This window comes from Hippopotamus amphibius, chromosome 11, assembly GCF_030028045.1.
Source record: "Hippopotamus amphibius kiboko isolate mHipAmp2 chromosome 11, mHipAmp2.hap2, whole genome shotgun sequence".
Classification (NCBI taxonomy): domain Eukaryota; kingdom Metazoa; phylum Chordata; class Mammalia; order Artiodactyla; family Hippopotamidae; genus Hippopotamus; species Hippopotamus amphibius.
This window is the reverse complement of record NC_080196.1, coordinates 90941499-90967197: the sequence shown is the minus strand read 5'-3', so window position 1 is coordinate 90967197 and position 25699 is coordinate 90941499. Positions and strand designations below refer to the sequence as shown.

Genomic DNA, 25699 nt, shown 5'->3' with positions numbered 1-25699 from the left:
GGCCCCATGGAGGGCCTCCTTGGAAGAGGGGATGCTGAAGGGGTCCTTTGTCTCAGAGCCAGCGATTAGGTTGCAGCTCTTTGTGCCAGTGAGTCCAAGGGCAGGAGGGCCCAGCGTGAAAGAGCTGGAAAGCCTGAAAAGCAAAGGCTGCAGATCTAAGAAGCCAAATACATTGTTCCCGCAACTTAAAAACCAGATGGAAGATCTCCCCTGCCGGACACAGAAGGCTAACCTCTGTCAGCCAGCTTCCAGCTCAATCCCTGCTCCTACGCTGTCCTCGAATGTCAGTATTGGTGTTTTTCCTCTTCCTATATTTCTCCTAGGTTCACAATAAAGTTTTGTCAGGGAGATGCCAAGAAATCACTCAAGCATTTGGTGGTTGTGAAATTTAACTTCACCTTGGAAGTTCCTTTTTTAATTGCCTTCGTGTTTTCTCCTGCCCCACTCACCTGCTGCCCACCTCTTCCTCCTCTCTCCCCGTTTGCTGGTGCTCTCACAGAACAAAGAGTTCAAGACACTGTCGGAGCAGCTGTCAGCAATCACCTCCACACACGCCATGGAGGTAGACAAGCTGAAGAAGGAGCTGGCCTGCTACCAGCAGAGCCAGGGTGGGGACAGCAACCCGCAGCTGCAGGAGGAGGTCGAGAGCCTGCGGACCGAGCTGCAGAGGGCCCACTCGGAGCGCAAGATCCTGGAGGACGCCCACACCCGGGAGAAGGATGAGCTGAGAAAGGTGTGTTGGGGCCAGAGAGGTAGCTGGGTGGTGGGCTGGCTAAAGGAGCACCCCTCCAGGGCGGTTTCTTCTTCCAGCTGTAAAACTGCCATGGATTTTGCTGGGGCTTGTGCCCAAGACTGACGATCCCTCTGCGTTTAGATGTAAAGTGCCTCAGCTTGGGGGGAACCTACACAAGCGTGTGTTCATTCACCTGACAGTGCTGACTGAGTTTCCGCCATTACCTGGATACGATGGCATCCCCTGAAAGGTTATACACGTGTGCCTTTGGGCATGTTCCTTATAGTCTAGAGTTAGCCTCTGAGTCAGCTCTGCAGCCTGAGTCCTTGTTGGCAAGAGAGGTGGTACAGAGGTAGTGGCCTTTCTTCCTGACATTGCCTGCAGGGATTAGGGTCAACTCTAGGCATCCCTAACCATAATCGTAGTGCTTTGGGGAATTTGCCTTAAGTTTAAGTGTTGATAGTTTCAGCCTGACTCATCTCCTCTGGTTGGTGTGCTCTGTAGGTTTATTTTCCACCCCATAAAATATAACTTCCTGGGATTGGACCCCACTCCCCCATCTCAAATGTCAGGATACAGAGATTCCCTTCTCCGCTCCCAAGATAGCTGTTCAAACCAGGGAAATCCCACGTGCCCCTGCAAAGCCTTCCTCCGACTCAGGACACTGCTTCTCCCCCCTCTCTATGGCAACCCACAGGCCACAGGGAACGTGGCACACTGCCCACTTATTTAGTTCCTGTCCATCACTGGAGAGTCACGGTGGGTTGAGAAACTAAGAGGGAAGGACTCAGCATTCCTAATGTTGAAATAATGATTTTCAGTGTTTAAAAACTGGGGCAAGCAGAATGCTGCCAAAGAAAGGGTCCTGAGGTAGCCATTGGAGTTTCCAGATTCTCATCCCTGCATTGCCATTGCCAAGTGCATGCAGGAAATCTCACTGACCTTAGTTCCCTCATCTGTGTAAAAAAAGAAAGAAAGAAAAGAAGACAAAGAAAGGTTGGTTTAGATCATTTTTAGGCTTCTTCTACTTGCAACTAGTCACCTCCGTGAGATGGTATTTGATGGCTTCTAGAAGGAAAAAGGACCTCCCTCAGCCCTGCTCTGTAGTGTCTCTCTCTTCCTGTGCCCCATCACCTTCTTCTGGGCTGAGCCCTCAGGCGCAAAACTAGGAAATAGGCAGCCTGCCGTCTGCCCCAGGAGATGAAAGCCTGCAGACCAGCTCCTGCTGGCTTGCCTGTGTCATTTCCTGTCCTGGGCAGAACATCTGCACTGTCAGCTGCTGCTTTTCCCAGATCCTAGGGGGGTTGCCAGGGTCAGAGAGGGGATCCACATGCGGATTAAGTGCCGAGGAAATTGAGACATAGGCCTTCCCTGTGCAGGCAGCCTGGCACTAAAGAGGCCACCCTGTAGCACGTTGCCCAGAGAAACCTGCCAGCTCTCCCACCACGAGTCGGGAGTGGACTTCATTCTTTGGGATAAAGCACATGTTTAAGGAAACACCTATTAAAAGGTAGCTACAAGGCTGTAACCTATAAAGCATGGAATTCCAAACTTACGGTTTATAGATCCTAGAGAACAGATAGACGGTAACCCTTATATGTGAATAAAAGATGAAAAAGTGAAATCCAACGGCAGAGAGAAGAGGCTGAGATTAGAACTGGAAACTCTTGGTGATTGGTGACCCTGGAAGAAAAAGAAAAGCAGGTTCCCTGCACATGGGTGCCAGTCATATGAAATGCTGGGAAGTCTGTTATCCTAGCAGCTCACAAAACCAGGGTCTCCTGTCTCTGCCCCCACAGAGAGCACTTGACTCATGGACTCCCCAGCCTCCTTCCCTGCTTCCCCTGTGGCATTGTGATTTGGGGACTCAGAGCACTTTTAAAATATCCACGTCTCCATCCAAGGGAGCCGAAGGGTTTATAATATCCCACTCTTCCTCTGCAGAGCCAAATAAGGAAGCAGGTTCCCTTCTCCTCTCCTTTGAAGAAATTGTTAGTTTCCTCCTCTTCTTTGGAAAAAATTGTTACTATTGAAGTCTTGACCTGAGTCTTAAATATCAATACAGTGAGAGCTTGGTTCTGGCAAGGGAAAAAAAAAAAATTCAAGGACCCTGAAAAAAAGGGAATAGCAGGCACAGAGGCAGAACAAGGAAAGCACCTTCCCTGACTCCAGACATAAGCAAGTCCCAAGTCGGTAACATAAGAAACTGGCATAAAATGATTAAGTGCAATGTCCACCTTTTTCCAGAAGGAGAAAAAGGTAGAAGCAAATTTTCCTCTTTCTCTAAGGTCTTCCAAACATTCATTCTGGTGGCTGTGGGGTTGGGCAGGTAGGGGCTGGCCTTTTCCCCCTCTGGTTCTTCTCTGCCTGGTCAGGCTTTAATATTTATCAAAGGTACCATGTCCAGTCTTAACAAATGCTGAACAGTCAGACAATTGGCTTCTTCTCTGGCTTGTCCAGCAGCCTGTTCCTTGCTGAACAAGATTGATGAGCCGGGCGAAGCAGGGGGGGAGCCAACTGCTGGTAGGTGTTTAATTAATGGATTTGATATTTCTGTCAGCAAATGTGGTATTGGAACTGGCATCTTGGAAAACTTCGGGCTCCCCACCCCTGACCGTGTTCTCATTGTCAGGCCACGTGGCCACACTGCCTTGGGCTATGGGAGGCCAGGTCTCCCTGGGGGCAGAGCCTGGGCATCCTCCACCCCCACCAGCCACAGAACTTAGCTGACAGCCTTTCTATTAAAGGTATCCATTGTTGGGGCCTCTCCCCAGAGTCGTCTGCACCTCAGCCTGGAGCCTCCTTTCCTTTTAGCTGTGGGATTTTGTCATGGGATTTAGCTGTGTATTTTGTTCCTTTTTAAAGCTATCATGATCCCTGTGCTGACTGACTTGTGCAGCTGTGCTGTTTCCTGTCCCTGATGAAAGAGGCATGACTCCCAGAGCTGCCCTTGACACAGAGGCAATGGCACGTTCTCCAGAGTCTGCTCTGCTGGTGAGGCCAGCATAGTCTGGCTTGGTGCAGGGATGAGGGTGGGAGAGGAAGAGCAGCCCACAGCCAGGTGCGTGGCTCTGAGCGAGGGTCCTTGACACGTGTGAGCCCCCAGGCCTTGAGAGTTCAGGCTGGTGTGGTTGGGGTTCTGTGTGGCATCGTGTTATCCGTCACCAAAGTACCCGCCGATAGTTACCTTGGGTGGTTCCAATGTAAAGACTTTGTGTTTCTCTAAATAGAAGTAAATAGATCCACCTTTGGGGGAAGTGGGGTTCTCACAGTGGAATGTTTTGAGTCTTCCCCCCAAAGATACAGAACAGGACTTCTTTGACCCATTAAGACTCAGAGCTGTGCTGTCAGCAGGCTTCTTGGTTCATAAGGAGGCTGATGGTTATTCGAAACGGGGCCCCATGCCGTCTCATGGAGGGACCTTATCTCACTGCAGAAATCGTGGACGCTCACAGCCCGTCATTTAGTCAGCAGTTTTTTATTGAGTGCATTTGTGAGGCACTGCTCTGCACACAGTAAGCAATTTTAAAAGTCCTTCTCATTCTTAGGGAGCTTAAATATTGGGCATTGTTGGAGAATGTACGGATAGGAATCAAATACAAATTATCCCTCAAGTGCAATAAAGAGAAAGAAAGCAGAGTAACGGGACAGAGGGGAAGCTGTGGGGCCAGGGGAGGTGTGTTCCATTCAGACTCCCTCTGAGAAGATACCTGAGTGAGGTGAGGAGTGAGCCGTGAGGACTTCTAGGGATGAGGTGACAAAGGTAACAGCAAGTGCATCCGTGCTGAGGTGGGAGCAGGCTGGGTGGGTTCGAGGACCAACAAGCGGGCCCCTGGGTGGAGGTGGACAGAGCAAAGTGGTGGGGTCAGATCAGGAAGGATCTTCTGACCTCAGAGGCAACATTGGTCGTGAAGCCTCCAGAGAGATGAGCAAGTCTGTCTGAGGCGTGTGGTCTCTGCAGCACACCAGGTCCCTCCTGCCCCGAACGCCATCCTCCAGCTCTGCTGTCGGAACCGGGTGTTTGAGGCCTGCTCCAGGCTGTCAACATCGCTGTCCTTCATATGTCAGCCTTCTGACCTGTCTGGTTGCAGGGTGGCCTAGTGGCTGAGAGCCTGGACCCGGTCTGCTCTGGGCCACAGCCAGCTGTACTCCTGCCTGGTTGTGTGACCTTTGGCCAGCTCACTGATTTTTCTGTGCCTTAGTTTCCTTAAAAGCAAATAACGATGGCATTTACCTGACAGGTATTAAGGAAGTTTATAACGGTGCCTGGGACATAGCGAAAGCTCGATGAATGTTCATTCATTATCCCCTCGACTAGCCTGAAACTGCGTGGAGGGCACGAGCTCTGCCTTAATCTCCTTGGACCCCATCCTCGCTCCTAGCCCCACAGCTTGGCACAGTGAGTGCTGAGTGACAGGCGTCGCACCCGTGATGCTGGGTCTGGGGTCCGCACTCTACCAGGCCTCTCTCTGGGGCTCTTTTTTTAATGATGGGGCAGGCACTTCCCCTCCCTGTTGCAGTGTGAGCGCCCTGCCCTTGGCTTCCTTTCTCTGACTTGTGTAGTGCCCATCACAGCCACAAGTCCCAGGTGAGTTCACACTGTTTCTGCTCAGTGCCCTGTGTGCCGTCTATTCTTCCTCTTCGTGCTCTCCTCTGCTCCGGCCCATTTCTCATTGACTAAATATCTATCCATTCACGTAGAGTATTCATGCTTATTTACCTTCTTTCAGTGAATAGGTCTGTAACCTTCCCAGAACTTTGCAGAATTAGAAGTGTTGTCCCTGTAACAGGCCATGCCTACACCTTTCGATGAGATGGTAGGTGCACAGCAGGGAGAACAGGGGACACAGGACTTCCCAGGGGCACAAGAGCATCATCCAATCCATTTGTCTCATGGTTTTCTACTAGAAAACTTGCAGTTGGCTCTTTTTACAGTGCAAATACCCAACTTGAAAAAATAAGTCAAGACAAAACCAAACCAAAAGCCCAGCGCTGTATTTGTATTCCCAAACATTGTAACTAGTAAAGGCAGTTACTGAGCTGAGGCATTTGTTTCATTTAACTTACCAGGGACTAAACTAGCCTGATAGTAGCAGCACTTACACCACTGTTGGTTCTCATGATCTGTCCCAAAGGTACATGTCTGTACCTTTTCGAGGTAAGAAACACTCCCAGTAATATTGCCTTGCAAGAGTTAAAAAAACCTCTCCACCAAAAAAACAGGGCTGCTGAATGATGTTTAATGAGTCCCCAAACCTGGCGAGGGTGTTATTTATCATGCTGAGGGGAACACACCTGCCTGGTTCTGTGTTGTTAAGTGTCTCTCACGGCAGCCTGCATCCCTGACAACAAAAGGAAGGCCATTTGGCTGCAGAAGTTTGTCACCCGCCACGTCTGCCAGTAAACTCTCCATATGATAGCTGGCTGGGGAGACTGGGGGTGGCCAGTGCCTGGAGAAGTGTAATTGGGGAAGCACTCTCTGCCCCCCTGGGATGTGGAGCTGAGATGGGGCCCATGCCTCCTGCTGCGGGCCCACTTCCAGAACTGCCCAGGCAGGAAGAAAAGCAAAGCTCCCCAGTGCCACTTTGATGAATGGCTTCAAATAACAAAGCTGAATTCATCAAAGGCCTGCCTTCTGGAATCAAAGCCTTGGAGGGAGATGGAGGAAAGAAATGAGGCTCACACACAACAGAAGATTTTAGTGGGTACACGCTCGTGACCGTGGCTGCCCTGCCAGCTGGAGTCTTGGCTGAGGTTGTAGATCCTAGGTGGTTGCGGTGAAGCTTCGCAATCTTCATCTGCATTCAGATGGTTGGAGGTTTCAGGTCCAACCTGGTGGCGATGGCATGCACCCTCTACTTGAGAGATGACACGTTCCACTCGAGAGGGACGTTTTTTGCCTGTAGGATGTTCAGAGGACGGTGATGAGCACGGTGAGGGATCTTGGAAGCCATCTCAGGTGACCACCTGCTGTGTGAGCTGCCCGCGTATTCAGAGGGTGGTTTAGGGGAATCGAAGCCCTAGTTCCATGGCAAGTCTGGTTACTCTGAAGTCTGATCTGAACAGCCACCACCACCCCCCACCCCCACCCCCGGGTCCACTGGTTCAGAGGTTGCAGCTTTGCTTCTCTGAGGGTGACTGGAGTCCTGCCGTCCTGACCGTGGTACCAGGTGGAGCTTCACTCCGGCCACAGCCTGGGCTTTATTTTGTAGAGGTTCACACCACGTGTTTTCTTCTGTTGGTTGTTTTTAGTTTGACTTTACTTGTACACCTAGAAAAGGCAAAGCTATTTTGATTATTTGCTGAGCTAATTTAAAGGTGCCCATGAGGGTATTGGGTGTGAACTGTGTCCAATAACAGCAAATTAGATGAATTTGAAGAGTGTTTTTTTCCTGTAGTGTATATGCCGCCTGAATTGAATTATTTGACTAAACAAGCTCATGTATTCTAGATGTTTTAGTCAACTGTAAACACATTTTAAAAAAACACACACACACAGAAAAAAACAAAACCTTTAAAGGAGTCCTGATTTTTGCATGAGGAAAGCTTAGGCTCCTTAACTGGATCTGCAGGGCTCTTCATTCATTCAGCAGATGTTAGGTGGCGGCGGTGGGCCAGGTACTGATGATGTGACAGCCTGGAACGTGGCCCCAGGGTCCTGCTGAGGCCTCTGGGCCAAGCTGAGCAGGCGGGTGGGGAAGACAAGCATCTGCCAGGGGGCAGAGACGTGCGGGCCCTGGAAGAGCCGAACAGCAAGCACAGCCCCCACCCACACCTGCAGGGTAGGAAGGCTTCCTGGAGGAGTGGCGGTAGAGGACTAGAGCTTGAGAAGAAGTTAACCAGTGAAGAGTGGGGAAGAGCGAGCGTGGCAGGAGGAACAGGGAGCTTCTGGGGCAGCCACAGAGGGTGTGCAGCAGCTGGGCCTGCTCAGGGCCTCTTGAGGGGCGTGTGGGGAGTTCAGAGTTTATCCCAAGGACAGAGCAAAGGTCATTCACCATCTGACCCACCCAGCCTCATCTTTCCTCAGCCCCCTGCCTGAACTGTGTGTCCCCACCACCACATAGAACTGTTCACATTCCCAGGCCAGGCCTTCCACACCTTTGCACCAGCTGTTCTCCTGCCTGGACGGCCCCTCGCCCCGGCTGCCTGTGAAAGCCGAGGTCCAGGCCTGATCCAGACGACCCACTCCCCCTGTCTGTCAGCGCTGTTCCTGGTTACCTCCCTCTCCTTCTACCTCACTTTTTGGTGGTGGTTCTCAACAAGGGGCGATGCTGCCCCCCGGGGATATTTGGCAACGTCTGGAGACACTTGCATTGTCACACCTGGGTTGGGGAGCAGAGTTACTGGCGTCTAGTGGGTAGAGGTCAGGGATGCTGCTGAACACCTGGCCGTGAACAGGACGGCTCCCCGACTCCCAACAAAGAATTATCCAGCCCAAAATGTCAGTAGCACCACGGCTGAGAAACCCTGCCTTATAGAAACCCACTATGGCCCTTGCCTGTTTTCTCACTGTTATGCACCTGTTCCTCACCTCTGCTCGGCTGGGCCCTTTCTGTGGGCAGCTACCTTGAGTCTTGTTCACTTGGCATCCCCCAGCCCCGGGTGAGGCTCCAAGGACAGAGAAGCACATCAGGAAGTATCTGATGGATGAGTGACAGCCTTGCCCTGTGTCACCTCCGGGGCCAGAACTAGGCTTGGCGAGTGGAAGCCTTTGATGGTAAAACAGCATCGCTCTCGTTGCTTTTTCTTTTATACTTTGCCCTCACCACCAAGTCAGGTTTACTCTCTGTAGACACAAAACATCAGTTGTGTTCATTATAATAAAAACTAAATTGTCGATGAAGATAATTTGGTATAATTAGTTACATGAATGTATACATATTTACCGGCTTTACGTCCTTTGATATCCTGTGGGGAGGCAGAACACCGTCCTCTGTCTGACTCTCCATAGAAAGAGTCCCTCACCGTGAAGGGGGTAATAATCTGGCGGGAAGGGGTCTGCTGAATATAGTGACATAAGGCCAGTGGCTCGCGACCTAAAGTAGTGTCAGGGTTGCACTCACTAGTCAGAGCCTCATTCCTGTAGCTCTCAGCAGTGCATCCACAGATGGGCTTACAAGGGAAATTGAGTCCCTCTGAACTGAGGTTGGAAAGGAGCTGCAGTGTCCTGTCGCCAGGATGGGACAGTGTCCTGGAAGGTAGTTTTGAGCCACATTTTGAAGGAAATTGAAAGCTCCTTGAAGTTTGAAGGAGTTGGATCTTGTTAAGGGAGGGTTAACAAATGGCTTGGAGCTTTCACAAGTCTCTCCCGGTACCATGTATCTGCTCTTCCCTGTAAGGAGCCTTAGAGAGCACGCCACCTGCAGACTGTCCACAGCTTCCCAGAGGGGCCGAGGCACCTAAGTGGGAGTCACTGCCTTCAGACTTCCTAAGGGGAGAACCACAGACCTCGCTCCTGGACTCCAGCCTTGTTGAAGTTCTCTCCTGACCGTTTCTACGTGATGCTGAGGGTGGGGGGAGCCGTTCTTTTAACTCATCTCTTGGTGCCTTAAACTTACCTTTAAAGCCAGGAGGAAGGGAAGATGGCATTGAAACATAACGAGTTGGAATTCAAACCTTGCCCAGGCTTCTGCCCTTTACCTGGCATCCCTGGGGCCTCATTTCCTGCTTTCACTGCCAGGGGGTCTAGCAGAGTTTGAGGGGAGTGGAGGTGGGTCCTCCAGGATCTGTGTGATCGTCTCTTCCTCAGGTTCTGTGCTGCAGTCTCCTAGATAGCAATTCTAGTAGGTCACCATCTAGTCTCAGCTACTTTGCACAGGCGGTTATCACATGTTCTGTTATTGTACTGAGGATGGCATTTTGAGCCTCTTCCTCCACAGGTTGGGAAGAATCATCTCCCCGGTAGGTCATAAAATGTACCAAAGAGAGCCAGACCCGAGTTCTTGAACCAAAGGGACGAGGTCACTTATGCTCATCATTTTGTCTTTTGCCACACCTAGCACAGGGTCCTGTGCTTAGTAAAATAGCAACTTCATTGAATATAGTTCACATACCGTAGTTGAAAGTCAGTAGCAAGGTTCCTTCCCTCCCTCAGCACCTGGGCTGTGCTGGTCCAGTGAGACATAGGCAGGGGCGGGTGAAGACCAGGGATAGTTCTTCATCGTGAGCTTCAGGCTTTCCTGAGACTCAAATTTGAGAGCTCAAAATTTACCAAGACATGAAACTAAATGCCGGAAGGTCAGTTATCATTGTAAGATCCTGAACACAGCGTATGAGCTTGGCGTAGACTTTTCATGAAGTTTTTGTGGGCATTGGAAAACCATAAACAGTGGTGAACTTGTCTGTCTTGTTTTTCTTTCGGTGTACAATTTTAATCTCCAAATGAAAGCAGCTTTGGTTGATTCAATTTTCTTTAATAAAAAGAGCATTTAAACATAACCAGCTGAAGTTCAAACTTCACAAAAGGAGCCTTTCCTCGACCCAGCTTCACAGGCAAATATTTTCCCCGCTGCTCTCTCTCAGCGAGTTGCAGACCTGGAGCAAGAAAATGCACTCTTGAAAGATGAGAAGGAACAGCTTAACAACCAGATCCTGTGCCAATCTAAAGGTAGGTACCAAAGTGCGGGACTTTCCATTTTGAATTTTAAGTTCTTTTCCACACTGATTTTCCCCAGAGATTTCTACCAAGCATGCAGTTAGTCAGCATGCTGCAGTGGGGAAAGGCTTGAACAGGAGAGAGATGAAAAAGAAGGGTGATCTTTAAGATCCTGCTGCCGGCCATTTGGTTTCAGGAGGTATAACGCAGCAAGACACACACATAATAGACAATATAATGCATGCGATTTGGAGTCAGTGAGACCTTCCACTCAAAGAATTGACTACACAGTATGCTACTGCGTGGCCTTGAGCCAGTCCCTTAATGACTGTAGCCCTCAGTTTCTTCATCTGCAAAACGGACATCAAGGTACTTCAGAACGTGATGCTTAGGATGGCGCTTGACATGTAGTGAGCACTTAGGAACTGTCATTATTGCTATTTTTAAATCTATCTTTAGTATCCATAGTACCTATTGTGGTTTCTTCTACCCAGTGGGTCATCTGTTAATGTTTGCTGAAGAGGGGGTCATGGGCCAGATCCTAGGTCACCTCTCTTAAGCACCCATGACCCTGAGCTGCTATCAGCTCCCATGTGCTGCTTGACCAAAGAGGAGCAGAAACTACAGACCTCGCTTCTCATCTGAGTCAGTAAGGCCTTAAGCAGATCCGTCCCTTCCCTGCACCATGAGAGGACTGAACCACCTGAGAACAAACTTACTCAGCATAGTCTTGTTGAAAACTTTAACAGTTTTAAATTTCCCTTTAAAAATTGTTTCTTTCCACTGATATGAATCATCAGTTTTGGTGGGAGAAAAGCCCATCCGTGTTATGCCTCCCCACCCCCCAACCTAGCCTGCAGCCTTATCTCCTCGCATCTCCTCTAATCTCGCTGCACAGAAACCTGAAAGACCAGGAATAGGGAAGAAACTCTGGAATAAAACCGGGGTTCTTCCAGCAGTGCTGCCAGCAGCTGCTGTGACAGTTGTCACAGGAGAGTCTGGCCTGTTAGCTGAGGGAGTTGTCGTGTCATGCCAGGCAAAACCTCAGCTTCCCATGCTTGCCTTCCAGATGAATTTGCCCAGAACTCCGGCAAGGAAAACCTGCTGATGCAGAAGGAGCTGGAGGAGGAGCGCTCCCGGTACCAGAACCTCGTGAAGGAGTATTCCCGGCTGGAGCAGAGATATGACAACCTTCGGGACGAGATGACCATCATAAAGGCAAGGAGGGTGGTTCTGCCACCCGCCCACCGGCTTTGCAGCCCTTGTTCTCATGCCACCACCGCCCCTGCCCTGCTGTCCGGCACAGCGATGCTCGGCGATCGGTGCCGCGTAGCCTCGCCTCTCGCGTCTGTTCTCACCCCTCCCGCGGGTAGTTCTCACACAAGCAAGTAGCTGGGGGGTGAGTCCTTCCCAAGGGCAGCTTCTCCCAACTTTGGGGTCTTATGAAGATCTTGGTTAGGATTTGAAGGAAAATTCCACCCACATGAATATACTGTCTTTCTTGTTTCATGTTCTGGGAAAACCCCTGTGTGGAAACAGGAATGGTGTAGGGAGTGCGTGCTGCGGGCAGTTTCTCCTAATCCTCGATGCAATGCAGATACATAGCAACGTTTTCATGTCTCAAGATTTGTCATTCTTTTTTATCCCATGCAACTGTTCCGCACAGAAATGCGTATTCAAACAAGATCGAATAAGTTAATTGCATAGAAACCAGGAAGAGGAGCTGAATAAGAACATATATAGAATTCTAAAATTTTCCTACCAAGATCAGTTTTTACTCTCGAAGCCAAGTCAGATGCAAGGGGGAAAAAGTTATTTTTAAATGAACAGTATAAATGGTAAGCTCTATTTCTAATATGCTTACTGTTTGCAAAAACAGAATCGGTGGAGTGCAGGTTGAAGCAGGGGCCTGAGGGGCCGGTGTGCAGCGTTCTCTTCAAGAGGGAGGCCAATGACAGGACTATCTGTGCACTTCAGGGCGATTGGGGTTTAAGGGTTGTTTCCCCAGGACTTTCAGAGAAATCAGCCCAAGTGTTAGGGATTTGCATTTCATTTAGAGGGAACGCAGTCCTGCTGAGAAGCTGTGTTCTCTTCCAAGTGTCATTTTGTTGCTTAGCTTGATGGATGTAAGAATTGTAAGTGAAATTTCTTGTGGGAATAGCTCTATTTAGCCATCATTTCAGGAAACAGTGGTTCTTATTCTTGCTGACAAATGAGGTGAAAGTCCAACTCTAGGGTCTACTGTTATTTGAAAAATAATAGTTCTTATTAACATTAGTTCAGGGCTTCCTAGGTGGCGCAGTGGTTAAGAATCCTCCTGCCAATGCAGAGGTCACGGGTTCGATCCCAGCTCCGGGAAGATCCCACATGCCGCGGAGCAACTAAGCCCGTGTGCCCAAAAAAAAAAATTAGTTCATTACGAATTTTCACATTTTTCTCCCTAAACAGCAAACCCCAGGCCACAGGCGGAACCCGTCAAACCAAAGTAGCTTAGAATCTGACTCTAATTATCCCTCCATCTCCACATCTGAGGTCGGAGACACAGAGGATGCCCTCCAGCAGGTGGAGGTGAGTAAGGCAGGCTCCTGGCTGCTGTCTGTGTTCCAGGGGGAGGGCTGGTGACCACAGTGCCCAGGGTTCATGCCTGACAGCAGGGTCACTTGGACTGTGGTGGACTTGTAGACGGTTCTCTGGAGTTAATATTTACTGTGCAAGGCAATATATTATTGTTCCTACTCTCCATAAAGGAAGATCCCCGATTCCTCTTGCACAACTAAGGACCTATTGCAGAGAGGTGAAATGGCTGGAGCAGCTAAGTTGTTAAAAGTGATATAATTTATCATCCGCATTTAGTATCACAGCACATATAGTAATATCAATGGGTACACAAGAAAATTTTCCCTCCTGACTTAGAAGCTGGATAAAATACAGAGGACAGCAACAAATATTTGAAACAACAGATATTTGCTAAACGACTGTATCTTTGTCAGTAATAGTCTCTTAGAGTCATGCAGTGGTCTTTATAGTCTGTGTGTAATTTTATCAAAGGTACATAGACACACGATTTTCCCTCCAGCATTTGAAAAGCAGAAGATCACAAGTACGTAAAACCTTATGAAGCACGTGAAGATAGATGTGGAAGAGAGACGGTTATAAAAACAATTGTGCTTTGAGCACGTCCTTGTGCCAGCACTGCTGGTGAGGGCTGGAGAAACAGTGGTGACTGAGCCAGAGAGGATCCCTGCCCTCGTGGAGCCTGTCTGATGGAGAGTTAGACACTAATCAGTTGTTGGAAGAAGGTTGTAATATAATTGCAGGTACCATTAAGTGCTGTAAAGGGAAGTGAAGGATGGTGCGAGATGGCGAGTGATGGAATAAAGGGTGGAAGGATAGAAAAGGAGATCCTCCAGGTGAAGGTCTGTCTGCTGCACAGTTCGGTGTGGTTTGCTGCCTGCTATATGCACTTAGTGAGCATTTAATAAATGCTGGCTTAAGGCCCCTGGTTTTGCTTTGCAATCTCCTAAGTCTGCATCCCTGAGGCTTTGGTCAGCCTGAACTCCAGACACACCACCCAGGTGTTCGTATATGTGACTTTATGTGCATACATAAGCACTTCCATCAGGGGATTTATGTTCTTCGAGGAAGCTGAGGCTGGTTCTTGGGACTGGCCAGAGCAGTGAGCCGAGTCAGCACTGGGCTAAGCACAAGGCACTCATTAAGTGCTGGCTCAACCAAATGATGTTGTCCCATATGTACATGCATGTACTTTTAAAATCCACATGGATGTGCTCGTGCAGATACATGTGTTTGTCCACACCCACCCACACGTGACAGGCCCTGGAGGACAAACCCAGCCATGAATCTGAAAGAATAAATCTCCCGGGAAATCGATGCTGCACGATCTGTTGGATAAATGGTGGGACAGGCGTTGGTTTTATTTCAAGGTTCAATCAAGTGGTGTTCAACTGCACATTTACAGTGATTAGTAACCACACTGATCCTTCATCAGGAAGTGTTATATCCTGAGTTTTACAATTTCTCGGTGTGAGACCATTTTCCAGAAACGCTCTTTTAACTTCCGTTGTGTCTTTATCCATTTGTTCCTAGAGTATATGATCGGTCATCTTAAGTGGCTCACACAGGAGGAATATGAGTGGCTGAGACACAGATGTTATCTAGACAGAAAATTTAATATGAGAATGATGGTTGGCATTGGCTTTGTCTCAGAGGCGTAGATTGATGTTTGGGAGGGAGAGGGAGGACAGACAGCTGACACTGAGGGTGCCGTGTGTTCCCTAAGGCAACTGTGCTATTAAAACCTCCTATTCCTGCTCCCTGTCTTCCTCGGAAGGAAATCGGCCTGGAGAAGGCAGCCATGGACATGACAGTCTTCCTGAAGCTGCAGAAGAGGGTGCGGGAGCTTGAGCAGGAGAGGAAGAAGCTGCAGGTGCAACTGGAGAAGAGGGAACAGCAGGATGGCAAGAAAATCCCGGTGCGTGAAGGGGCTGTGAACCCGCAGAGCCACGCCCTGGGGGTGCTGGCGTCAGAGTGACCCAGCTCACTCCTGCCAGGGCTCACGGGGCCGGGTGCAAACACACGGGGTCATGCTGGGGCCGGGCTTCAGGGAAGAGCTTCATCTGGTCTTGGTGGTGTCTTCTCTGCAAGTGCCCGCATCACCCCAGTCAGACAGGAGTCTGCTTTCCCAATGTCCCCGGGCAAAGAATTTCCAGTGGTGAAGCCAGCAGAGAGCCTGTGTCATTATCACCCACTTGCAAAGAGAACTAGGTGTAATTAGAACATAAATATAGTCGACCCTTGAACAACTCGGGTTAGGGCTGCCCAACCCTCTGCACAGTTGAAATTCATCTGTGACTTATAGTCGGCCCTGGTTCTGCATCTGAGGATTCAACCAGTCACAGATTGTGTAGTGCTGTAATATTTATTATTGGAAAAAATGTACGAATAAGTGGACCTGTGCAGTTCAAACCCATGTTGTCCAAGGGTTGACTGTATAGGCAAAAGTCAGATCATAGAGAAAATCGATGCCTATTTGTACCGGGAATCTGGTGTGGACTTGAGTTTAGCCCCTTTGGGTCAGGAGCACACCAAGTCTGCAGTCAACCAGGACTGCACCCTCGCCTCAGTTGAGATTATCATCAGTATCTGGGGTCTTGAAAAGATATTGTTTAAAACCGTAGCGTAGTGTCCCCAGATGTATCTCTCCATCCCAAGGACCCACTGGGCACCTACTCTGCACTCAGCACTGTGCTGGTGCCGGGCTCATAGTAGGTGTTCGAAGTGTTTATCAGATTGGGGCAGCGGGGGGCGGTGGCGTGGGATACAAACAGAAGAGAAATCCCCAGATTGGCTAGGACTGTGTAATCTCGTTCAGGAGGACCAGACGTAACCCAAGTGAAAAATAAAAAATAATATTGATAGCGTTCAAATAAATGCCAGGTGGAGTACAGACAGGTTGGTGCTGTAGGAGTAGAGAGACCCCACTGCCATCAGCAGTGATACGGAGAGAAGAGCCACGCGCTGTGAGGACCACTTCTAATGAGATACGAGGCCATTTCGGACATAGAGCACGTCATTAGCTGACCTCGTAGTGGGTTTGTAAGAGGCCTTGGGTCTGTTCTCAGGCCCACATTGCCCATTGTGGGGTTCGGCCCCCTCTCCGCATCCTCAGCCCTTGCCCCCATCCCACCCCTACACACTGTCCCCTTTTGTAGTACCCGACTTCCCTTTCCAATCAGATGTGATGCAGTGCTGATCTGTATTACTGGTAAATTCTTGGGTTTTTTCCTGAGCAATAAGTGGGGAGGTAAATCTTGGCCAACGGATTTAAACCTCTCAGGTGGATTAGATTCAGAATGGAGCATGAAGGGATTAGGTTTATAAATGACTCATTCAATTAGAAGAGAAGCCACCCTGACAGGCGAGCTCAAATCAAACAGATGAAAAGCTGCACAGACATCAGACCACGCCTGACGTGACAGCTCCTGGCCGCCCGCTGCCCCTGAAGACTCGCTCTAAAGGGTCCCCACTGCAGAAATGCCAAATAATTTTGGAATCTTGGCTTTAGGACTTCTGCTTGTCTTGATACCAGATAAAAAAAATAATCACTGAGCAAGAGTTAGAACCGCAGGCTTGACTCAGCCTTGTAACGTGCATTGAGGATCTCTGTTTGAGAAGAATGACCTTGTTTCTGCCAGAGTTCCGTAAGAAAGGCAGAAATGGGGCAGAGGAGAGCGTGGAATCCTGTGCAGAAACCCTGAAACCGAGCTTTCAGAGATCATGTTCTTGGATCTGCCCTTGGTCCCAAGAGGAATTCTGAACCACCTGGGTCTCTATTCTGGAGCCACATGGCCCAGGTCTTGGCTATAGAGAGAGGCCAGGCTGGATGAGGAATGACAGGGAGGTCTGGAGGGAGTCTCTCAGTGCAGGAGTGACTGAGCCCACCATGAGGTGGGGCGTCTGGCACAGCCAGTCAGTGTATTTGACTTCCCATCCATCTGGCTCCCTTTCCTCAAGCCTGGCAAAGTCACCATGGCTACCAGGGGATTCCAGTGAGCTGTCCACTTAGAAACATAACTGCCAGTCCACCTTAATACAGCTCCTCAGATTTGGATAGATGATCTCCATTTTCCAAGAACCTAATGAACTCAAAATAATCCATGGTCATGTGGTAAACCCATGCTGCATAGAACACAACTGCAGGCCTCTCCCAGGCCAGCGGGTTACAAGCTGACCTGAGCCGTCACATCCCCTACCACTGGGGATGGTGGGAGACGAAGCAGAGGCTGGTACCCTGGAGAGCTGTTTCCCAGGTTGCTAGAAGTCCTTGACCTGGAAGGGGCTGCAGGGCGGGGCTCAGATCAGCCCCAGTCTCCAAGCCTGGGGCACACCGAATCCATCCACAGCTGGACTTCAGGTTAGTAGCACTGTGGATAATCTAATTAAGCACTGTCAGGTTTTAGCTCCAAAACCCCGTCTTATTCAGGGACTATCATCCACTACGTGAAATCACCCCAAACAGTTAACCATTTATGAAGGTGTATCTACCCCTCCTCATTGGACAAGTCAAGTCCAGTAGCTGCCAAACAATTATAGGAGTCACTGGCGCAGCTGAGTCCTAACGGGCTAGCATTCCCGTTGTCGCCATCCACAGCCCCCCAGCCATGGAGCTGCCATGTCAGACGGCAGTTATGGTGCTCCGTAGTGGGCCAGCTGTCACGCTGCCTATCATAGAGTGACGTGAAGGAAGCAGGCTTCTCCACAAGGTGCTAAGAGTGACTTAGTTGGGAAAACAGAATACACATGTGCACACACACACATTGCACGCCCCCCCGCAGAAGAATACAAAGAGGAGCTCTTAAACCTCATAATAAGTATATACTTATTATATGTTAACCTTCTTAATAATAAGTACACAAGTCTAATGGTGCTAGTTTCCTAGGGCTGCTGAAACAAAGTACCACGAACTAGATGGCTTAAAACAACGTGAATGTATTTTCTCATGGTTCTGGAGACCAGAAGCCAAAAATTTAGTTGTCACAAGGGCTGCGCTCTCCTAAAGGCTTTCAGGGGAGGATCTGTTCCCTGCCTCTCTCTGAACGTCTGGGCTGCTGGCAGCCCTTGGCATTCCTCAACTTGCAGCTGCGTGACTCCAGTCTCTGCCTCCATCTTCCAATCACATGGGGCTCTTCCCTGTGTGGGTGTCTTCTCCGCTCTTATAAGGACATCTGTCATGTCGGGCCAGGGTCCATCCTAATGACCTCATCTTGACTTGATTACCTCTGCAAAGGCCCTGTTTCCAAATTGGGGGACATTCACAGGTACCAGGGGTTAGGACTTCAGTGTATCTTTTTAGGGGACATGGTTCAACCCATAACACAGTGTTATTTGTCTTCAACCTGTAGGTGCTTGTGAAGATCATGTGGGTAAAGTTATGTAAGGGGTGTGGGCCGGCAGGAGGGAGTTATTTATGGAGAGCTCCGTGGTAGCCTGAGCTGCATTTTGGAGGCAGGAAGGAAGTGGACATACGGAGGGTGAGAGCGCTGGGTACATGAGCCAGGGCAAAACAAGCACATCTTGACCGTGGTGGGAAGCCCTCCTGTGCAACAGCTGCCTCGTGGCCTGTGCTCACCTCCCTGCCTCTTTATCCATGCAGGCGGAACAGCCAAGCAATGACTCGGATTTGGACCAGGATGCAGATCTCGCCTACAATAGTCTGAAGGTAAGGTTCTGGGAAGACCAGCTCCCTCGAACTCACCCTGTGGAGGACGGATGATGATGCTAGGCCGCAGCAGATCCCGTCCTGAGCTCCAGTCTGCTGGTCAGTGGAGCCGTAAGCACACAGTCTCCTCTTACCGCACTTGAGTTTCTTCATCTTTGAAAGGAAGGAAAATGTGTATTTACTCCAAGGAACTATAATGCATGCTAATAGGAAACTGTTCCCTCTGTACAGCACCCCTGACACAAAATTTATGTGTTTTCCACACCAAGCAATTCTCCAGTTCTCTGTGGACACCAACTAGGCATCCTACAATTAAATTCAATTCTGGCACAAACTACCGAGAGTTCACGCAGACCCTGCTGGTTAGGGCCCAGGCCCACAAGACTGCCCCCTCTTCAGACGCCAATCACATTAGTGGGTCCCCAGGACTTTGCTGCAATCGTGGGTTCCCATGTCCCCTCCTCATGTTTGATAATTTGTTAGAATGGCTCACAGAACTCAGGAAAGCATTTTACTTACTACTACTGGTTTATTACCGAGGGTACAACTGAGGAAAGGCCAGGTGGAAGAGGTGCAACGTGTGTGGGAGGGGACTAGGCACCTCTGCGTGTTCAACAACCGGAAGCTCCCAAACCCCGTCATTGGGGGTTGTGTGGAGATTCATTACATAGGCGTGATTGGGTAAATCACTGGCCGTTGGCGTTTAACTCTGTCTCCCGCCCTCCTCCTCCCTTTTCCTAAAGTCATGGGTGGGCTGAAGGCTGCAGGGTTAATAATGTAATAACAAATATTTGGTCCCTGGCTCTGGTTCCTATAACAAATATTTGGTCCGCAGGCCTGGTTTCTCTGGCAGCCCCCGTCTTCCAAGAGCAACCTCAGCATAAACTCCAGCATGGTTGAAAAGGGATTGTGATGAATAACAGAAGACGCTTCCCTCACCTCATCGCTCAGGAAGTTCCAAGGGTTGAGGAGCTCTGTGCTAGGAACCAGGGACTAAGACCACATATAACAGAAGATGTTCCCCTCTCCTCTAACACTAGGCAGTAACGAGAGTTGTAGGAGCTCTTCCAGGAACCAGAGCCAGGGACCAAATACTTGTTATTACATTATTAACCATAACGTTTGTTATTATGTCATGTGTCTTACCTACCTGATAGTTTCGGTTAAAGTAAAATGTGGCCAGTGGAATGGGTTCACTTTGAAAACCAGTCCGGAGAGATATAAGGCAGAGGGCTCTCCCAGTGTGTCTGGCAGGAGGTGGCCAGGTGGAGGGGGGAGGCCTTGGGTCTGAGGACAAGCGGGCCTGCATTTACTGCGGCGGTGCAGTGGGGATGGGGTGGGGGTGGTGTGCAGAAAAGGGGCATTAGATGCAGCACTCCCACGCCCCTGCTCTCTTTCTCCGAGACTGGGGAATTGGGAATGTATCCCATCCACCAGGGTCGGTCAGTCTGGTCCCACGTATAGGCCCACAGATAACTGATAACAGCCACATTGCTCAGGAGAATAGCCCTGAAACATTGCCACAGCATTTTGAACAACTAGGGCCACGTTAGTGGTATAAGAAGAGGGTGCTAGGTAGGGTCTTCCTTTTTGAATTATTGATTAGACTTATTTTCCTCAGGTACTATTTAAAAGATTTAACACCTTCCTAGGGGCAGGGGAGTCTCTCGCTGCAATAAATGCCTATTACAGGGCTTTCTGTACACCATCCTTCAGCTGCGTTTCCTGAGGGAGGCTTAGCCCCAGAGGAAGAAAAGGAACACAGGACCTTATTAGGCTATTGGGGCATCAATCTCACCCATCATTTGAAAACTGATAAAATGGTTTAGCCCCGTGGTCCTCCAAGAGTGGTCCTGGGACCAGCAGCATCACTGGGATCATGCTAGAAATGCAGATGCTTGGGCGTCAGCCCAGACCTGCTGAATCAGCAGCTCTGGGGTGGGTCCAGGATCTGGGTTTTAACATGCCCTCTGGGGATTCCAGTGCCCACTCAGCGCCAATCAGAACCAGAGGAAACTTCAGCCACCATCTAATCTCCGTCCCTTGAACCACACCCGAGAAAGCAAAGGTTCCAGGGATACAAGGTTGTACCTTGAGCCAGAGTGAGGACCCAGGGCTCCCACCTCCAAGCCCAGCGCTCCTTCACCAGGCAGCCCTGGCTGTGCTGGGGAGGCACACTGCTAGTAGAAGGAAAAGCACCCAGGCTCTGAGTGGGTCCTTAACTCCTGAACTTAATAACTAGACTCACCAGTAATCACCATACCCCAGGGCCCTTCTCATTTCTTCAGAATCACTTGTCTCCATGCCTGGCCCCAGATCTCCCAGAAATGACTATGTGTGTGTAGAGTAGTGGGAGGGACCGTGGGCCAGCCTCCAGACTCACTGTGAGCCTTCTCTGCTCCATCCTCAGCTTCCTCTTTCACTAGGTGGAGGGGTTATACCCAGTGATTCCCTAGCTCTGTGAGCCTGTGGCTCTGTAACAAATGGGCAACCAATGCCCACGTGTCCATGTTCTTGGTTTTCTTGGAATTCCATGTATTCCAGACCCCTATCAGCAATTTATGTGTAACGGTCAGACTTTAAATTATCTGACTTCATCTCAAACACAAAGTTAAATATTTTACCTAGAAATTTTAAATACATTCTGAAATTGAGTTTCAGTGGTATTTTTGACTCTGTATACAGGCATTTTTCCTCTGCTAGCATTGACAGTTGGTGCCTTTCTATATGACCGAAACAATGTTCTTGGTCTGTTCGCCAGAACACTAGTCCATGTGATGCTCCTTAGAAGGAAGGGGCAGGAAGGCCTCTCTAGACAAATAATTTTAGGATATCCGGCATTTTATATTCTCTCTTGGAAAGTCAAAAATACATTAACATATTAGGGTTCCAGGAAATCCTATGTTAACAGCATATTTAAAATTGTTAACCCAGTGCTTCCATAAGGAAGGATTCATAGCCAAATATACCTAGAAATACAAACCCCACTGAATCTCTTAGAGGAATGCGACCCTAGAGGCATCATGTCAGATCCTTTGCACCGGTAACTTGGGGTTGTGGGTTCAACAGGCCCCAACTTTGACCACTTGCTGACATAGTCAGAACTTCTGATGTGTGTCCTGTCATTAAAATGGGAAGGTTGCTCTTAGCTTCCTAGGCGGATGGGGCAGGTGATTAAGGAAGGTGGAGGCAGAGGGCCCCCCTGGGGAGGGTGCCCTGGCCCCAGGGAGTGATGATGTGTTGCTGGGCCACCTTCCAGAGGCAGGAGCTGGAGTCGGAGAACAAGAAGCTGAAGAATGAGCTGAATGAGCTGAGAAAAGCCGTGGCCGACCAAGCCTCAGAGCGGAGCACCGCCGACGGCACCCCCGACAGCTACAGCCTCCTGCTGAACCAGCTCAAGCTGGCCCACGAGGAGCTGGAGGTGCGCAAGGAGGAGGTGCTCATCCTGAGGACCCAGATCGTGAGTGCCGACCAGCGCCGCCTGGCGGGCAAGAGCTCGGTGAGGAGAGGGCACGCAGGCTGCTGGGTGCATTGGGGTGACGCTGGGGGAGAGGTGTTTTCCTTACGTATCTTTACAGGAGGGTCTTCAACCTAAAAGCAGTGTCTCTTAGAGTCTCCTCTAAAAGTAGAGCAAGGTTCCTGCTGTGCCCCCAGCATGACTTTTCACAGGGGACTTTGCTGGAGGTTTCTAGAATTTTCTGAAATTACTCAGTAGGAACATGTTCAAAAAGAGTGAGGTACAGAATTAGAGAAAATGTGGGCCACGGCCCGAGCAGCCTCCCTTGGTCTGGTTTTTCACCTCAGGTCTTGCCCCTTCCTATTTACTTCATTTCCAAGGTAGAGAAAGGCTTTCCTTCTGTCAGCCTTCCCGGGTAACAAGTCCAACTTAGCGTTTGTTCCTAATGCTTCCCCCTCCTGCACAGACTGAGGAGCAGGAGGGAGGGGCCGGAGGCCACTGGGCTGCTCCAGGTGTGGGTCTGGGGTGTGATGGGGCTGGGGCAGGTGGGCAGCACTGCGTCTGGAGGATTCCAAACTGAGACAGTCTTCAATTGTGTCCTCTGGATTCGGGGAGCTTTCTCCTCCGGGGACACGGTCCTTGCCTTCCCTCCTGCCCCCACACCCCCCACGCTTGCTGCCTTTCACAGCCAGGCCTTGTCATTCCCTGACTCTCCCAGTGTGATTTTTAAAAGTTACATGCCTGCCAGGAATTAACTGCTGTTATCTGAAGTCTTCCTGGGCCTTTGTCTTTTCCCAAAGGCCCATTTTCCTATGTCTGTGTATAAAGTCATTTTATGACAGCTGTTTGTATAAACAGAGTTATTTATTTTTTAATCTGGGACCTCCTAGGAGCCAAACATCAATGCCAGAACAAGTTGGCCTAACAGTGAAAAGCACGTGGATCAGGAAGACGCTATCGAGGCCTACCACGGGGTCTGCCAGACTAACAGGTAAGCCCCACCTCACAGTCCCTGTGCCTGGAAGAGGCGACGGAGGAGGGGCCCTGCCCAGCCTGGTACGTGAGGGCCGCTCCTCAGGGGCAGACCGTGTGCTCAGCACCAGGGTGTTGGTTATTACAGGAGATAAGTAAGGAGGAGCAGACTTGGTGAGTCCCATGCGCGGAGGAAGCCTGCTGTTAGCGTCAGCAAGACGCGCGTGAACACCCCTGGGGCCTCCAGAACCCAGATCCTCCGAAAAGCACTGGGGAGGTTTGACAGGAGGAGAGGAAAGGACTGACTGGGAGGGACTGTTCTCGTTGAAACGGAAGCAGGCGCCGTGAGCCCACCTGAGCAGTAGCGGGGGGCTGCGCCAGCCAGTTGCCGCTCTGCCACCTTTACTCAGTCCAGCTGGTGGACGCACACGATGGTGGGCTCCACGCCCTGTCATTTAAGACATGGAACCCAAGCCAGGCACTGCAGAGGTTGGATGGGAGAATTTGACCACTACTGTACTGGCTAAAATGAGATTTCCCTGGACTTTAGTGAACTGACCACCTCTGGTTCCCCCTCAAAGCTGAGCTACCCAAGATTAAGGCAAAAGAGAGTGACTGAGGGAGGCCGCAGGGCCCTCGAGGTAGTGTGGCCAAGCACTTGAGAGTGTGTACTGGGGGTCCGTTTGCTTACCGGCTATTCGGTGACACTTCAGTGCTCCTTTCCTGGCCTGTGAACTGGGGACGGTCACAGCAGCTTACCGCGAAGGGTGACTGAGGTTAGGCGAGTTCGTCTGTGCAGAGCTCTCAGAGCAGCGCCTGCCGCCCGCCACAAGCACGCAGTGAGCGCCAGTGTTGCTGTAGCCACTGTTCTTACCTGTGTCTCTGCGGGCTTGTGGAAACAGAGCTGGCCTTTTCCCTGGCTACCTTTCTCTCTTCCTGAATGTCAATCAGTCATGAAGCATTTGTTCAGAATTGCTGAAAACACCAAGTGCATCCAGAAGTTGTCAGTAGTGGGCGCCGGGAGTGCAGCACGAACCTGTTTGCAGGAATGTCACAGAATGACGTGAGGACTTCCCAGGGCTTTGATTCCCAGATCTTCTCATCCAGCCCCTCTTTCTGCAGAGGAGGAAACTGAGCTACTCAGGCACGTGACGGGCCTGTAACTGAGTCAAGGTAGAATCCGAAAGGCCTGACTCCCCGGCTGCGTAGGTGATCAGAAGGTGACGATATTTTAGCATGCCCCCAGGAGGAAACTCAGTTTCTTTCAAGAGAGATGTAATTCTTTTTCCCAAAGGAGGGAGAGAAGGAAATGAAGGTGAATTTCTGAATGCCAAAACTGAAGTCAAGGTTTAGTCATTTTAAATTATCTTGGGTGAAGATAAGACCTGAGATGAACAAGAAAAAAGAGCACAGGTGATATTTAAAATTTAATGAAAAAAAAAAAAGAAAAGGAAGAGGGAAACAGGGAGCTTGGTCCTGACAAGCGAGTGTGCATATCTTTCTGATCTTCATGAACCACCACTGTTATCAGCTCCCTTTTGACTCATCCAGATGGCTGTCAGGGATCCAGTCCCGAGTGTAGGCTTTCCCAGGGGATGCGTAACACCCTCCATTTGTCTTCCTTTGCAGCAATAATGATGATGGTGATAAAATAAAAATAGCTTTTCTTATATCTTAAAATAGTTCAGTTCCCAGCAAGGCCAGGGTACAATAGGAAACTAATAATTACCTGTGAAACCGAGTTAAGTACAGAAAGGAGCCATTGCCTCAGGGAAGGGAAGCCAGAGGAACAAGTTCCCCTGTGCCTGCCACACCTGGAAATGACATCGGTGGGTTTCTCTGTCTCTCAATTCCGTGAATCCCAGCAGCAGGGGAGGACAGCAGTGGGCAGGCTGGCAGGGCAGGGGGATTAGGATGTGATTCCTGGAGCCCAGCCAGCAAGGGCATCCTTTCCAACAAGGGCTGCTCCCTGCAAAGGTGCTGTGAAGACAGAGTTGCTTTTGCTCCCCTGCCGTTTTCCTGTAATGGAGAGTGTTCTGGTTTAAATATAAATGGTATTATGCAGAGATGATTTTGGTGTTGGGGTGGTTGGAAAATCTATCCTCTCCCTAGAAAAACTTACAGTCATACACTGAATTTTGCTTCGATTTCTGGAGAGAGGGTAGACACCTGCCCCCCCCCCCAACCAATCACAGCCCCTCTAAGTGTATGGGTCCCCAAGTTTAGAACTTTTCCACTTGCTAACTTTTCATAGTTTATAGAGTTCTTCTTTGATCTTTGCAACCGTATCTTTTGTTTTCAAATTTGGGGCAAGAAGCCAGTGTTGAGGGCCTGCCCTGAGAACAGCCACAGGAATATGTATAGCACTTCTGCTTCCGAAAGCTCTCTCATTTTCACATCTGGGGGACTAAGAGAAGCCAGCATCGTTATTACTATTTTATAAATGGTGGAACTAGAGTAAAGAGAGGGCTGGCCTGTGCCCCAGAGATGGGCTGCAGCAGACAGGCTGGGTGTTTGGGGAGGCCGTCTTCTCACGGCTGCCTGGAACCCAAGTCTGTCAGGGTCTACCTGGGAGAGACAGGCAAGTGGGCTGAGAGACGGAGGTTCCTGCTGCTCTCAGGCTGGCCTCGCCTCTGGCCGTGCACCCAGGTCACAGAGTTGCGTGGGGCCAGGAGTGCGGCCAGGGCTCAGATCTGGCTCCAG

The 25699-nt window shown here is 49.9% G+C and overlaps 1 protein-coding gene across 1 annotated transcript in view; it reads left to right on the top strand.

The window, feature by feature from the left end:
• Nucleotides 1–25699, top strand: part of MYO5B (myosin VB) — a 340872-nt gene that overhangs the window by 286608 nt on the left and 28565 nt on the right. The window contains exons 22-29 of the mRNA XM_057699421.1: nt 500–733; nt 10256–10340; nt 11398–11546; nt 12777–12896; nt 14680–14820; nt 18502–18567; nt 21827–22066; nt 22915–23015. Of these exons, the coding sequence (XP_057555404.1) occupies nt 500–733; nt 10256–10340; nt 11398–11546; nt 12777–12896; nt 14680–14820; nt 18502–18567; nt 21827–22066; nt 22915–23015 (1136 nt within the window). The remainder of the gene's footprint in view (nt 1–499; nt 734–10255; nt 10341–11397; nt 11547–12776; nt 12897–14679; nt 14821–18501; nt 18568–21826; nt 22067–22914; nt 23016–25699) is intronic.